Here is a 17,129-nt window from a genome sequence, read left to right on the forward strand (position 1 = left end):
TGGATCAGTCAAGCTCCACCAGTCACTTACCAGCTGTGTACTATTGCTGCACTTCCAATAAAGTTTAATGGACAAGCACAAGCTTGCTGGAATTTACCAGCATCTACTCTCAGTTTTTGGGCTGGACACAAGTCCATTCACTTTAAAATGTCATCATAATTTTGAATTTAAATTTAATTACATTTTTAAAAATCATTAGCCAAATTTTTAATTTCTTATACATTTGAACACCTTGAAAATTCAGGAACAATGGCTCAAAATTTGCTGGTGCAGGCCTCCCTGCCTGGTGACAGCCCTCTTTCCAAACCTCAGTTAGGTGCAGAGAAGCTGTCTCACAGGCCACATCCCACTGTCTTATTGGGGGTAGGGACTCAAACAATATAACAGATTGACATCACAATGTAGAACTTAAACTACCTTTGGCAGACAGCAGCTTTAGAGAAATATAAATATTTCTGATGTCTCTCATCTTAAAAGTCATAAAAGTTCAATTAAAATACAGCGTAGTTTTAAACTAAAAAAAATACAGACTTAAAGTACTCAAAGGTAGCATTAAAGAAACCAAAAATAATTAAAGAGTAACATAACCTCTCATTTAAAAAACTCATTGCACGTGCTGGAAATCTGAAATAAAAATGGAAAATGCTCGGCTGGTCAGTTAGCATGTGTGGAGAAAGAACCAGAGTTAATACAACTGCTTGAGCTGTCTTGCCTGGGGATATTTCCATATACTCTCCGATCCTCCAGCCTGGGCTGAGAGAACATGGCGTGGACTTGGCTGCAGCTCCTGCCACATCCACATTAGCTTTGGGATCTGGCCTGTGGTACTGCTCAGCCTTCTGAGCATCTACCCAGGGAGCCATACACAGAAATAGTTGGGTGGCTTTCACAGCTATGGCAGAGACAGTGAAGTTGGGAAGTAGTTGCGGCAGAAACTGTGGTTGTGGTTAACCTGAGAGTTCAAGTTCATGTTTATTTATCATCTGATTGTACAAGTATAACCCAATGAAACAGTGTTCTCTGGTCCTCAGTGCAGCACACTGCAAGCACACATACAGACAAAACACACATACAGATAAATAATTTTTATGCAGAGTATGCATAAACAAATATTAACTTGAATAAATATTGTTAAATAAATAGTTGAGTGACGGAGGGTTGGTTTGAGCAGTCATTCAGTGGCCCCTCTGCCCTTGGGAAGAAGCTGTTCCTCAGCCTGGTGGTTCTGGCTCTGATACTCCTGCATCTCTTTCCCAATGGGAATAGCTGAAAGATGCTACGTGCAAGGTGGTAGAGGTCCTCACTGATTTTGCGAGCCCTTTTTAGACTGCAGTCCCAATAAATCACATTGATGGGGGGCAGGGAGACCTCAATGATACTCTCTACCACACCTATAGCCTTGTGGATTGACCTCCGATCTGATGCTCTACAGTAACTATACTACACTGTGATGGAACCAGCCTTCAATAGATCTCCTGTGGAAAGTTGACAGGATGTGGCCGGTAATCTTTTGCCTGCTTCAGTCTTCCTGACAAGTGAGATGTTACATGGATCAGGATAGGTCACTTCTTAAGTGGACTCCGAGGAAACTGGTGTTTTCTACTATCTCTCCATTGCTGAGCTATTAATGTGTAGTGGAGAATGGTCGACCCTGATCCTGAAGTCTACAATCATCTCCTTCGTCTTGTCCATGTTGAGACTCAGGTTATTATTCTCATACCATTTCACGAGATTTTCCACCTCTTCTCTGTAGTGCGACTCATCATTGCTGCCTGATGCGGCCGTTGTGTCATTAGCAAACGAATACTCTGTTGGAGCCGGATCTGGTGATGCAGTTGTGGTTCAGTAGCGCAAACAAGAGTAGGCTGAGTACATAGTACTGAGGTACATCAGTGATGGTGCTTGATGCTAATCCGGACAGACTGTGGTCTTTCTGTTAGGAAGTCCAGAATCCAGTTACAGAGAGGAATGTTGAGTCCCAGTGAGCACAGCTTCTCCATAAGCCTCTTAAGTATCATCGTATTAAATGCTGAGCCATCAATGAACAGCACCCTGGCTGAGGTGTTGTTCTCCAGGTGGGTCAGGACAGAGTGGAGGGACAAGGCCATGCCTCCCATTTACCAAATAGTTGGTAAATGGTTATGTCAATTGAGGTTAAATCAGGAGGCGGGTGTTGTAACAGGAGAGGCAGGCAGGCCTCAATTTCTCAGCTCAGGGAGACCTGCACGGATTGTGTGAATTTGGTGGAACAAAGGCAGCTGCTGCATAAGGCAGGGTTCACTTTGGGCTCTGCGTTTACGAGCACTGTCAGTAACTGACAGCTTCTGTGAATTGGGATCAGAGAGCAATGAGGTATGATGGAGAGTGGGTTCCTACCAAACTGCAGACACTGACAGCTTCTACAAATCAGAGCAGGGAGTGATGAGGTACAATGGAAAGCAGGCAGCTGGATACAGAAAATCAGAGACAACCCTATGGAAGAAGGCACTGTGATCCTCAGCCACTCACTGTAGATCTTTTGCAGCTCTCAATGCTTAGGGAAATCAATGTGCCCTTTCTGGCAAAATACAGAATCTAAAGCTGTGTTTCCTTAATCTAAATGCACCGCCATCCCAACCAAGTTCAACTTCCCTTCTTTCAGAGGGAGATGATCATTGGAGCTCAGATGGCAAGTTCAGGATTTCCAAGTTTACAATTCCCATCAGAACTGGGCTAGTGAAGACCCTGATGGTTTTGACAGACAACAATGCAAAGGAAGGAGCTTTGCTGTATGTTGACATTATTCAAAACAAGTTTTGTGTGTGGGCCTTGTTAAAACCTACACATGTCATTCACTCACATTTCTCAAGGACCTGTCACCACTCAGGTCATTGTTGATCTCCTGGAGAAATTCTGATGAATGATGAACAGGGTAATAAATCCCACTCAGGAAAAGTCAGTTCAATATTTGCAAACAGTAGCAGTGTAAGAGAAAAATAATTCATTTGGTACTCACTTTTCCTCTACACTTGCTTTTATTAATAATTTTCAAAGCATATTCTCTGCTGGTTGATCTGATGAAAAAAGAAGCAAAATAAAACATTTAAATAATTGCACAGAACAAGTAAAAAAGTAAATTGCAACTGCTGAGCAATCAGAATTAAATCTAATTAAATCTGCAGATCCTGAAAACACAATTTTTAAATAATGTGTGGAATATAATCATGTGGTTAAAAAAGAGTGGGTTATATTTTCTTCAATGAGGGGATCATCAATGAAGGAGCTCCTTGTTTGGGCAATTACATGGCCCTGATGCACTGCCATTACATCACCTCACCCTCACACCATCTTAACCATATAACCACTTACAGCACAGAACAGGCCAGTTCGGCCCTACTAGTCCATGCCGTAGCAAATCCCCACCCTCCTAGTCCCACTGACCAGCACCAGGTCCATACCCCTCTAGTCCCCTCCTATCCATGTAACGATCCAGTCTTTCCTTAAATGTAACCAATGATCCCTCCTCGACCACGTCTGCCGGAAGCTCATTCCACATCCCCACCACCCTCTGCGTAAAGAAATTTCCCCTCATGTTCCCCTTATAATTTTCCCCCTTCAATCTTAAACCATGTCCTCTAGTTTGAATCTCCCCCTTTCTTAATTGAAAAAGCCTATCCACATTTACTCTGTCTGTCCCTTTCAAAATCTTAAACACCTCTATCAAGTCCCCTCTCAATCTTCTACGCTCCAGAGAAAAAAGCCCCAGTCTGCACAACCTTTCCCTGGAACTCAGACTCTGAAATCCTGTCAACATTCTCGTGAACCTTCTCTGCACTCTCTCTATTTTGTTTATATCTTTCCTATAATTTGGTGACCAAAACTGTACACAGTACTCCAAATTTGGCCTCACCAATGCCTTGTACAATTTCATCATAACCTCCCTACTCTTGAATTCAATACTCCGATTTATGAAGGCCAACATTCCAAATGCCTTCTTCACCACACCAACTACCTGAGTATCAGCCTTGAGGGTACTATTTACCATCACTCCTCAATCCCTTTGTTGCTCTGCACTCCTCAATTGTCTACCATTCAATACTCCCCAAAGCCTCACCCTGGGATCAACCCCAAGGAGAAAATCATCCGGCAATGTCTCATGCCAGCATACGCATGCCTAGTGCAAAAAACAAAGCCAATCTTTTCTGATCACTCATAGGCAATGAAGGAGACATTGCAAAATGCTTCAATTGTGATCCAATTAATCTGTCAGATGGTTGAGATCATGAGGTCAAATCAAAGGCCTTCATGTTAGCTACCTTCAGGAACTTGCACTAAAGGCAAGATGTTTCCAACTCCTTTAAATATACTTGAACTGCACCTCAAAAGGAGATATGAAGTAACTAATTTCCTGCCCTTTCTAACACTCATTAGTCACCAATTCCTCAAGTACACCAATCCGGAAAATCCAATAGAACAATATATGATAATGTCTATTTTACATACTAACCTTTCTATGCATTCTTTCACAATTGCAAAATTTCCATCCCCTATTGTTCTTCCAACTTTGTACCGTTCAGCTATAGATGCTGGCACCTGGAACACCTCCTCCACAACCTCTGCAAGAATATATACGAGTTAACAATATCAATGCCTTGATTATCATGTAAAGATAAAGGCTTGAAATAACTATTGGTTACAATTGTGAAAAATTTGTATATTCCATTTTAATGCAGGTGCCAACCAGGCAACATGGTTTTATAACCTTTAACATAATAAAGTCAAGGAAAGGTAAATTCAAATATGTGGACATAGTCAGCAATGATTTCTAAGCTAAAATATTTTAAATATAAAATGTAGTGTCTTAAAATGTGAACTATTTAATGTTTTATGATCAATAAACATTTATTTTGCCATAGTAAGGTACTTTGACACACATAAAGTATTCTTCCCAAAAACATTAAATTCTAATTATTGATCGACATCATCTCATCAGTGTTTAAAATTTTGTAAGACGACTTTAAAAATTGAGGGAATGTATAAATAAGCAAACAAATAGGACTGCACAATAGAATAATCACATAAAGATAAATTTGCAAACACCCTTTGCTCTTTTCACTGTAACATAAATCTTTTTTTTTTAAAAAGTAACCTTCCCAGTTGTAATAAAAGGTCATCAATAAGAAACATCAATTCTCCTTCTCTCTTCACAGATGTTGCTTGACCTGTTGAAATTTTCCAGCATTTTCTCTGTTCTAACTTTAGATTTCTAGCAGCTGTTATTTTGGGCTTTAGAGACTTCTATAAAATGTTCCTTATAAAATAACCTTCCCAGCAATTAATTGCAACGGACATATACTGTGAATAGTTGTGGGCCCAGCACCCACAACAACAGACATCTAAAATAAACTATAAAAAGGATACTATAATAAATCAATGTTACAACACTACATGTTAAAAGAATGTTAATCTACAGAGATCTAAGATTTATACCTTCACCAACTGGCCCATCATTGTCATCTATGGAACTACAAACTTTGGTGGATGCCAGAGATGTTGAGGATCCACCGTGTTGAGGGCTCTAACAGCAAAGAAAAAATTAATTGCAGTAAGTGATTATATTAGATTCATCATAAACCTCATCTATAATTATCTGCTGAAGTGCCTTAATAATCATGCAACAGCTGCATTTTATTTCCATTATAAAGAAAAGGTCAACTTCAATTATTTGAAGAGTAATATTTCACGCTGAAGTTAACTGTCTGAAATTATTAACCTTTGCTTTCAAAGGAAACTCAATGATTAATTATGGACATTTGTAAATCCAAGCTCTAATATTTTGAAATTAGATTTTAACATGGATCACTTCCATTTCATATTATACGCAAAGAGTCAAACAAAAATTTCAGTCCTAAAAGACTAGAAATATGTGATTTCATCTGCTTAAGGTGACAAGAAATAATTAAACATCCACCAAATTTGTTGCAGATGTCTAAATCAAGTAAAATAACTCTTCCTACACCTTCTCATGGTTTGCATTGATAACCTATTTAGCTCACAAAAATCAGATGCAAAAAAAAGATTATTTCATATATCCAGGGTAATAAAAACAGAAAAAAGGTCATTAACAGCTCTCGATATGTAAATATCCTCTTAGTTGAAGTATTTAAAGATCTTATAAAATAGTTTAAAAAGTAACCAGCTGTGATCTATTGCATACACGATTGTATCTGTTACTTCATGACGGACGCGCAACACTGATCTAGCTGTTGCTTTTGAGGTCTATACTTGAAACATAATCTGTTAACATAAAAAGGGGATGAAATTGATCCTTGTAAGTGGCAAAAAAAAAGGAACAAATCTATAGGCTATTTCACACCATGTCCAATCTTTATTTCTATTCAAACTAATCTAAAAGGAAAATCAAACTGACGTAGACATTTACTAATTTTCATAAATGTATTGTTTTGCTGATATTCTGATTTAATATTCGATGCAATCCTTATTCTGAGTACACAAGAAATCGATAGTCAATTATGAGAAATAAGGGCATGTTCGATTTTTGTTATGGATGTAAAGATGTGATTTTGGATTATACTATGCAAGCACTCAGTTTTTAAGACCTTCATTGTATCGATATAAACATTTTGCATTTATTAAAAATAAACCACTTTCCTTCTAAGTGATGGAACTTGTAAATAGAATCGACTTAGAGGTCTGGAATATAGAAGAGAGCAGGCACACAATCTATCACTAAACCTATTAATACCTGTTTTAACCCAAAACTGAAAAAAAAAACAATAATATACATCTTTCTTTGGCTTGGCTTCGCGGACGAAGATTTATGGAGGGGGTAAAAGTCCACGTCAGCTGCAGGCTCGTTTGTGGCTGACAAGTCAGATGCGGGACAGGCAGACACGGTTGCAGCGGCTGCAGGGGAAAATTGGTGGGTTGGGGTTGGGTGTTGGGTTTTTCCTCCTTTGCCTTTTGTCAGTGAGGTGGGCTCTGCGGTCTTCTTCAAAGGAGGTTGCTGCCCGCCAAACTGTGAGGCGCCAAGATGCACGGTTTGAGGCGATATCAGCCCACTGGCGGTGGTCAATGTGGCAGGCACCAAGAGATTTCTTTAGGCAGTCCTTGTACCTTTTCTTTGGTGCACCTCTGTCACGGTGGCCAGTGGAGAGCTCGCCATATAACACGATCTTGGGAAGGCGATGGTCCTCCATTCTGGAGACGTGACCCACCCAGCGCAGCTGGATCTTCAGCAGCGTGGACTCGATGCTGTCGACCTCTGCCACCTCGAGTACTTCGACGTTAGGGATGAAAGCGCTCCAATGGATGTTGAGGATGGAGCGGAGACAACGCTGGTGGAAGCGTTCTAGGAGCCGTAGGTGATGCCGGTAGAGGACCCATGATTCGGAGCCGAACAGGAGTGTGGGTATGACAACGGCTCTGTATACGCTTATCTTTGTGAGGTTTTTCAGTTGGTTGTTTTTCCAGACTCTTTTGTGTAGTCTTCCAAAGGCGCTATTTGCCTTGGCGAGTCTGTTGTCTATCTCATTGTCGATCCTTGCATCTGATGAAATGGTGCAGCCGAGATAGGTAAACTAGTTGACCATTTTGAGTTTTGTGTGCCCGATGGAGATGTGGGGGGGCTGGTAGTCATGGTGGGGAGCTGGCTGATGGAGGACCTCAGTTTTCTTCAGGCTGACTTCCAGGCCAAACATTTTGGCAGTTTCCACAAAGCAGGACGTCAAGCGCTGAAGAGCTGGCTCTGAATGGGCAACTAAAGCGGCATCGTCTGCAAAGAGTAGTTCACGGACAAGTTGCTCTTGTGTCTTGGTGTGAGCTTGTAGGCGCCTCAGATTGAAGAGACTGCCATCTGTGCGGTACTGGATGTAAACAGCGTCTTCACTGTTGAGGTCTTTCATGGCTTGGTTCAGCATCATGCTGAAGAAGATTGAAAAGAGGGTCGGTGCGAGAACACAGCCTTGTTTCACGCCATTGTTAATTCGCTGCAAGCTCAACCTTCACTTCAAGCCAAAGCCCAGGAACAGTAAAGCCCCCAGAAAGAGGTTCAATGTTGGAAACCTGCAGTCAGACGAAGCGAGAGGAAACTTCCATGCAAACCTCAAAGCAAAGCTCGACAATGCAACCCGCCTCACGGACCCGTCCCCTGAAACCCTCTGGGATCAGTTGAAGACTACCATACTGCAATCCACTGAAGAGGTACTGGGCTTCTCCTCCAGGAAAAACAAGGACTGGTTCGACGAAAACAGCCAGGAAATCCAGGAGCTGCTGGCAAAGAAGCGAGCTGCCCACCAGGCTCACCTTACAAAGCTGTCCTGTCCAGAGAAGAAACAAGCCTTCCGTCGCACATGCAGCCATCTTCAGCGCAAACTCCGGGAGATCCAAAATGAGTGGTGGACGAGCCTCGCCAAACGAACCCAGCTCAGCGCAGACATTGGCGACTTCAGGGGTTTCTACGAGGCTCTAAAGGCTGTGTACGGCCCCTCACCCCAAGTCCAAAGCCCGCTGCGCAGCTCAGACGGCAAAGTCCTCCTCAGCGACAAGATCTCCATCCTCAACCGATGGTCAGAACACTTCCAATCTCTTTTCAGTGCCAACCGCTCAGTCCAAGATTCCGCCCTGCTCCAGCTCCCTCAACAGCCCCTAAGGCTAGAGCTGGATGAGGTCCTCACCCAGGATGAGACATATAAGGCAATCGAACAACTGAAAAGTGGCAAAGCAGCAGGTATGGATGGAATCCCCCCAGAGGTCTGGAAGGCTGGCGGCAAAACTCTGCATGCCAACCTGCATGAGTTTTTCAAGCTTTGTTGGGACCAAGGAAAACTGCCTCAGGACCTTTGTGATGCCACCATCATCACCCTGTACAAAAACAAAGGCGAGAAATCAGACTGCTCAAACTACAGGGGAATCACGCTGCTCTCCATTGCAGGCAAAATCTTCGCTAGGATTCTACTAAATAGAATAATACCTAGTGTCGCCGAGAATTTTCTCCCAGAATCACAGTGCGGCTTTCGCGCAAACAGAGGAACTACTGACATGGTCTTTGCCCTCAGACAGCTCCAAGAAAAGTGCAGAGAACAAAACAAAGGACTCTACATCACCTTTGTTGACCTCACCAAAGCCTTCGACACCGTGAGCAGGAAAGGGCTTTGGCAAATACTAGAGCGCATCGGATGTCCCCCAAAGTTCCTCAACATGATTATCCAACTGCACGAAAACCAACAAGGTCGGGTCAGATACAGCAATGAATAATATACATGCTGAAAGCAAAAACACACAACCTCTACGATGAAATTTCCTAGTAAAAGGAGCAAGTGATAACTACAAAACTTCTGCTCACAAGATTTAATCAAACGGCTTTAAACAAGTTATCTCACAATTCAATCAATTGTCTGAGGTTTTTTTAAATTTTCCTTATACAGACAAAAACCTTATTATCAAGAATTCAAGCAATTGGCAGCCTCAAGCAACCAGCAAAATAAAAATTGCAAAAAATAAATAGGTGAAATCATACAGAAATTTAAAATTGTTGGGCCTCTCCATTAGTTGGCCATTCACTTATTCACTTATCCGGCATCTACCGATCTTCATAGGTGCCAGAATCCAGATGTTTTACTGCATTGTTTTATTATTTTTTTAAAAATTAAATTTTAAAATGTTGTTGGTCAGAAATTTCTTTGTTCTTTCTTTTAACTTTGAATACATGTGTCATCCATACAAGTGTATATTCACAGTCTCAAAGAATAGCATTGGACACAAAACTCAAAAATACTTTGCTCTTTACTTTGAGTTGACATGAGTTCAGGCCTTGATATTGGAACTGAACTTCATTTATAAAATAACTAAAGCACAAGCATATTTCAGGATAACAGGCCAATCATGATATTAAACATACAAATTCAAAACAGGTCCAGCAACTCAAAATGGCACATCCATAAACAACAGAAGAACCATTAACCCACTGCAATTAGCAACCTCATGGCTTACACATCCTTCACGTTTCACATCCTTCAATCTTGCACATCCTAGCAAGCCAGTAGTTCAGTGACGTAGCTTGGGGAAGGGGGTTGTACAGGAGGACCCCCCTTCCCCCTCACAACCCCCTGTCCAATGCCACTGCCACCCTCCCTGCCCCACTCCTGTCCAATTCTACCACCACTCAACCACTCAACCACTGACTCACCATCTGGTCTGTGTCCTGGTGCCTTTTTTATGTGTTCAGTCCCCTTAACTTTAGAACCTGGCTACACCTCTACAGTAGTTTACCAATGTTCAACAGGAAGATCTTCCAAGTGCAATGCCAAGGATACCAAAATTGATGCATAACAAGATGAACTTGCTTCACAGGACATGTACACTGTTTATACAGCTAAGTTCTGGAATCTCATTAAAACCATAAGGAGAGGAAACTCCATAAAATTTCCCCATCTTCAGTAATGAAAGTATTTTTAATGAGTGCAATGGATAATTCAAATCCTTCCAACAATCTTTATCCAGAAGCCCCATACAGAAATACCCTAGATAATGATCGTGTTCCATTCCACAGATCTGTTCAGAGCCCTATCTATTCACCGAAACGTGACTCAAAGGGTCTGTCACATGCTCTACTATTCTATTCGTAAGGTGCAAATAATTTTAAAAAAACTGCGAGAGAGAGGATCACAGAAACAATTGTGTTGTGAGAGTGAGCAGGCATGGGAAAAGTATGTGAGCGCATTTGCTCAGTGCTTCCAGATCTGTTCTGCTTGACTCAGCCCCCGATTGTTGTGGCTCGGAGAGGTGGTGGAGGGAAATGCCTTGTTCCTATCCAGCAGAAGATGTCTGCAACCCCTCAACAGCCAGCAAATTCATCCCTATCCATCTCACCAGTTTCCCAAATGCTCACTCATATGTCCATAAATCATGGAGGACCTGTATATTTATTTTACCCAGCCAATTTAGCTCATTCCACATAATATTTTCATTAAAAAACAGTGGCCAAGCACACAGGATGCATCAAAAGCTATGCAATAATGTTAACAAGTATGTTCCAGAACTAGCCTCACTTCTACTGCAACGAAAATGCTAGCATCTTCCCAACAAAGTGAAACACTACAAATAATAGAAAAATAAAATGGGTTACAACAGTGAAACCATTCAGCCTGTCAATGTGTATCATTTTGGGGTAAAACCAATTCATTAGTCTCTTTCCCCACCCTTCTCTTGAAATGAGCCACTGGAAAAGTTGGATTAAGGCAAGCTGGTACCCATCCACAATGAAATTTGATTCCCACTACCACAGTACCACAATTGTGGCTGCAGCAATGCATAATTTCTGAGATGTTCTCCTCAAACTCAAAAAACTTCCTTCAACAGCACCTTCACTATGACTTCCACAACATGTAAAAGAATCATCAGTATCTTCATATTCATCTCAAAACCATCTGGTTTCCTAACTTTGAAATATGTCATTGTTCCTTCTTCAATGTCAGAACCCTTTGAACTGCAATGGTTCAAGCACCTGGCCCAGCACCATCTTCTCAAGGGCAATTAGGATGGGTAACAAATGCTGGTCGCACCTCCAATGTCAATATCCTGTGAAGGCAAAAATCTCTCCATTATCAACAGGAGAAGATACAGCAATTCAAATGATGACTTCAGTATTATATTTTTCTGATCATCTTCATCACATGGAAAGTCAGAGTGGAAATAATTTTTACCTCACAACAACCAGACCCAAACATAAACCTGTGTCTGAGAGAAAGGTTGTCACTGGGAGTAAGGTTGTCATTGGGTTAAATTCCTCACGACACCCTACTTCTCATCATTGTGGAAACACCAACAGCACAAAGATGGTCACAGTGGTTGACAGAGAATGTCCACCAACATTTTCAGGGCAGGGGAAATAAATGAAGGTAAAGTCAGAAGCTCCCAAGTATGGGAGAGGAAAACTAGAAGGCCCCAATTCTACTTTACTTACAAGGCTGTGAAAGAAAAGAAAATGCTTCCTATGGTTTGCAAATGAACACCACTGAGGTAAAGTAAAGACATCCATAGGCCAGTGATCTTAAGGTTCATAACTGGGAAATTGCTTGAAGCTGTCATTAAGGAAGAAATAGTGAGATATCCAGATATAAATTGTTCCATCAGACAACAGCATGGATTCAGGAAAGGAAAGTCACATTTAACTAATTTCTTTGAAGATAAAATGAGTGCAGTGGACAGAGGGGAAACAGAGGGGTGTAGTCACTTAGATTTCCAGAGGCATTCAATAAGGTACTACACAAGTTGGAGACAATGTATAAGCATGGTTAAAGGATTAATCAACCAATAGAAGGCAGAGAGTTGAGTTTCTCTGGATTGCAATCAGTAATTAATAGCAATACAGAAATGCTGGAGGAACTCAGTAGATCTCACAACATCCATTGGAGGTAAAGATATATAACCAATTTTTGGGCCTGAGCCCTTCTTCAAGGGGTGGTGCTGGGCCCACAACTATTCTCAGTATACGTAATGATTTAGAGAGGGACCAAGTGTAGCATATTTATGTTTGCTGATTACACTAAATTGAGTAGAAAACCAAATTGTGCGGAGAATATAAAGAAGTTAAATAACTGGCAAAGGATCAGTCAGGTAGAGAATAATGATACAAATGGGACATCATCCACTTTTCAAAGAAAAATAGTAAATCGGATCACTAATTAAATGGTGAAAATTACTGCATGCTGTGATGCAGAGAGGCATGGGAGTGCATGTTCGTGGATCATATAAAATTACTTTACAGGATCAGCAGGTAATGGAGAAAGCAAAGGGTTGTTAGCTTTCATTACTAGAGGGATTGAATTTAGACCAGAGAGGTTCTTGGGGATATAGTCTCAAAATTTGGGGAATAGATTATGGATGGAGATAATGGTGAACTTTTCACAAAGAGTAGTAAATCTGTAGAATTCTCTGCCCATTGAAGCAATAGAGGCAGCCTCATTAAATGTACTTAAGATGCACATCAATTTTTGAATACTAAAGGAATCAAGGGCTAAGGGGTACACCTGGATGTCCATGGCCACATCAACCATGACCTTATTGAAAGCCAGAGCAGGGTCGACAGGCCAGATCCAGTAGTTCCTGTTCTTGTTCCTATGTCTCATAGGCTGAAATCATAAAAAATGAAATACAACATTCTAATTTACAATAAATGGTTGGAGGATGGGTTGAAGTCTGGTCAAATTTTGTTCCATTCTCCCCACAGCTCCGCAAGTTCTTTCCACCCAGATACTTATCTACCTCCTATCTGAAACCTATAATTATCCAAGTCTACCACTGCTTCTGGAAAATATATTTTGTTTACCAGCCAAGACGGGAATGACACATTATGCAATTTTTAATGATCTTCAGTGAAACATCAAGTTTATGAGCACTCACTCCCCACATCTATATTCTCCTGTTTTGACATAAATAAGAAAATAACTAAGGAATTGGAGCAGAAGTAGGACATGCAGTCATTTGATTCTGCTTTGCCTTTCAATAACATCATTTCTCATCAAAGATTAGTCTCCACAACATTTTGTCACTCTCTCCATTTCTCCCTCAACTACCTTGTCAGAGAGATTCTGCATTCCTCCACTAATTTTTAGCCATGCCCTTCTATTTTCCCTCAACCCTTTGGCAGCCTTTATGTTCCATTGAAGCAGTTACCAAGTCACCATACAAATTTCTTCCTAGCATTCACCAAGAAACCTTATGGCAGCTCAAGCCCATCAACGTGAAGGTCACATTCAATGCTCCTAACTGGTGGAAAATCAGAAAAAATAAGTGATAACATAGCGATTTGAATTTTTTGATGATTCCCGAGTCTGCAATCAGCAAAAGGCAATTTGAGTGAAATCAACTCCATCTTCATAGATTCTACCGACACTGCTGTGTTAATTCCAACAGGTTCTGTATTTCAGATTAACAACAATATCAGTATTTTGGGTTTTTAAGAAGACACACAATATCTTGTTCCTCAATTTCCCTTTCTGCACAAGGAATCCCACCTTAATGCCAGAATATCTTTGTGATGTTGAATGAAATTATTCAAAATAGAAGGTATTTTTGTCTTTGTTGCCAGGGTAATAGTTTGGAGATAAGATCATCAACCATTTGTAGAACATATTTGATTACTGTTCCATTGAAATTATTGTTCGAAATGTAAATGAAGCAGCTTTAAGCATGAGAATTGTGCCATGGTACATCACTCTGGTTAGACTGAATTTTAGGAATTGCATTTAATTTTGGTAATGAAGTTAGTTAAAGATTCAAATCTGTAAAAGTGGAAAAGAGAAACAACTGAATAAAGTTAAGAGGCCAAGTTTTCTTGGGATTGCTAAACTAAAATTGAGTGCATAAAAAAAATTGGCAGCTGCTGGAAACTGGCTCAAGACTGGCTGACGGGCTACCAGGTATCAGAACCGAGATGCAATAGGGTGCCAAGGCTACTAAAGAGTTCTTGATCATGTCGGAACTTGGATCTGGAGCTTGGGTTGCCGATGGTAAGGGCTGGAGTCTGTGTGGCTGTGGGAGCACTAGAGGCTAATCCACAGACACTCAGTGACTCTGAGGGAACCCTCGGTGACTCTTAGGGGACCCTCATGCTTTTCTTTCTCTGATTGTAAGAGGCACTGGGCAATTTCTGCTGATGGCAAATCTGTCTGCCTTAAAGCAGATTTTGCGTAATATTCCACCTGTTTTATGACATGACAATAAAGGAATCTTGAATATAATGGGTTAATGTGAAAATAAGCTAGTCCTTTTCATTCTCATTAAAATGGCACCAGTCTTCTTGGTAATGAATGGCAAGTACAAATTTAAATCAAGCTGCCCTTGGGTGAAATTCTTCAATTCTTCTTGGATAGATGTATTGCAATCAGCTGAAAAGCATTGAACTGAAGAAGCTTAGAAGGAATCATTTATTTACTGCACAGAAATTGTGTATGAAAATAGATACTGAAACAGAATGAAAAGTCTCCCTTTACATGGCTCCATATCTTCCATAAATATCTTATGAAATTTAGGATCAGAGGTTGAGAGATGATGCTTTATTTTTCAATTTTAAAACTTTAACATTTCCTTGGCAACCATTCAAAGGACAATCTATCGTGGACTCAGAATACCTCCTCATTAGTCAGGAAAGTGCAGCAGTGCCTAAACTTCCTAAGGAGGTTGAGGAGGGCAATGCTCCCGGCCACCGTCTTAACAACGTTCTACAGGGGCACAATAGAGGGTATCCTGCATGATAGCTGCAAAGCAGCTGATCAGAGGTCAGTTCAGAGGGTGATTAAAACTGCTGAGAAGATCACTGGGGTCTCCCTTCCCTCTATCAATGATATCTGCAAGGAGTGGTGTGAAAAGAGGACTCAGGGGATGAGCCCTAACCATCCAGCCCACAGCATCTTTAAGTCACTACCTTCAAGGAAGAGTTATAGGAACATAAAAACCAGGATGCCCAGGCTGGGAAACAGCTTCTTCTTGCAGGCAATGGGACTGTTGAACAATCCTAGAATCAAAATATATTTTGAAATATATTTATTTTGCATCGCTATGTATACATGCCATTTGTGTGTAGAGTGTACTGTTTGTCTGTGTATGGTCCAGAGACATGCTGTTTTGTTGGGTAGTAAATGCATATGTGCAATCAGATGACAATAAACTTGAACTTGGAGACTGATGCAATTGATCAGAGAAATGGCCTCAACTCAATGGATCGAGTAGCTTCCTTCGATGGCACAAGGACAACAAAAAAAATGAGGAGTAATAATTCTAGTAGTCAGTGATATGCTCAATTTCTATGTAGAAAATTCAATTGTAATCTTCTTCAGTTCAATATTTCTTCTAAACTGGTAATAATTGGGCCCAAGCTCTACTGAAGAACTACAAGCCTGATATATTCCCACACAACTTTAATGTGTGTTGATTCTAGAAAGGTAATCAAGTAGCTACCGTATAGAAGCCCAGAAGCAGGACCTTTGGTTCTTCTAGCCTGTGTCAAAATACTATTCTGCAATAGACCCACTGACCTGAACCTGGACCATGTCCCTCCATACCCCTCCCATCCATGTAACTGTCCAAATTCTTCTTAAATGTCAAAACTGAGCCTGCATCTACAAACTCAGTTGGAAGCTCGTTCCGCACCCCTACCGCTCTCTGCATGAAAATATTCCCCCAATATTCTCTTTAAAAATTTCCCCTTTTAACCTTAACCCAGGTCCTCTAGTTTTTTTAAATCTCTTCTAACCTCAATGGGAAACACCTGCTTGCTTTTTCTCTGCCTGCTCATCTAGTCTGGCCTTTTATTCCTTCTACCAAAGTGCATGACCATATACTTTACAACACTATATTTCATTTCCCGCTTTGTTTCCTATATTCCTAATCTATCTGAGGCTCTCTGCAGCCTCTCCATTTCCTCCTCATTACCTGCCCCTCCACCTATATTTGTATCATCTGCAAACAGTCACAAAGCCATTTATTCCACAATCCAAATCATTACCAAAACATTTCCCCTTCGGAGTTTCCTTCACCTTATATGTCTTCTTTTAGCCCTCCTGATTTATTTCTTTTTTCTTACATTTTTTATCCTCCTCAAAGACCTCACTTACTGCTTGTGCTTATTCCTGCTATATGACCTCATCTTCTTCTTAACCAGATCCCGAATATCCTCAAAAACTAAGGTTCATTATACCTATTAACTTTTCCTTAAATCCTGACAGGAACATACAAACACTGTGTGGCACAATCATGAAGCAAGAGTCAAAGGCTTTATTAATCAGAAAACCTTGGCATGCCTCTACATGCTGCTGGCTCACGTCCAAGGCAGGTATGAGGGAGGAGAGTAGGGCTATCAGCCTTTATTAAAGGGATCTTACGGGGAGGTGCTGCAGATACAGAAGGCAGGCAAACGTGCACAGTCCAGCGAGGTCATGCCTACAGTACTGTGCTCCACCACACACTATACTCTAAAATGCCACTTTTGAAAGCTGCCCACTAATCAAGCACATCCATGCCAGAAAACAAACTGTCCCAATCCACACTTTATAATTTCCAATTTATAATCTCTATCCTTATCCATAATTATTTTGAAACTAATAGCATTATGATTACTGAACCCAAAGTGT

The 17,129-nt window shown here is 40.9% G+C and overlaps 1 protein-coding gene across 1 annotated transcript in view; it reads right to left on the reverse strand.

The window, feature by feature from the left end:
* The window catches only part of dclk1a (doublecortin-like kinase 1a), a 266,264-nt gene that overhangs the window by 76,983 nt on the left and 172,152 nt on the right, over window positions 1-17,129 (reverse strand). The window contains exons 6-8 of the mRNA XM_069891679.1: window positions 5,470-5,557; window positions 4,487-4,595; window positions 2,996-3,053 (exon numbers count right to left, since the gene is read on the reverse strand). Of these exons, the coding sequence (XP_069747780.1) occupies window positions 2,996-3,053; window positions 4,487-4,595; window positions 5,470-5,557 (255 nt within the window). The remainder of the gene's footprint in view (window positions 1-2,995; window positions 3,054-4,486; window positions 4,596-5,469; window positions 5,558-17,129) is intronic.

The sequence above is a fragment of the Narcine bancroftii genome, chromosome 7 (assembly GCF_036971445.1).
Source record: "Narcine bancroftii isolate sNarBan1 chromosome 7, sNarBan1.hap1, whole genome shotgun sequence".
Classification (NCBI taxonomy): domain Eukaryota; kingdom Metazoa; phylum Chordata; class Chondrichthyes; order Torpediniformes; family Narcinidae; genus Narcine; species Narcine bancroftii.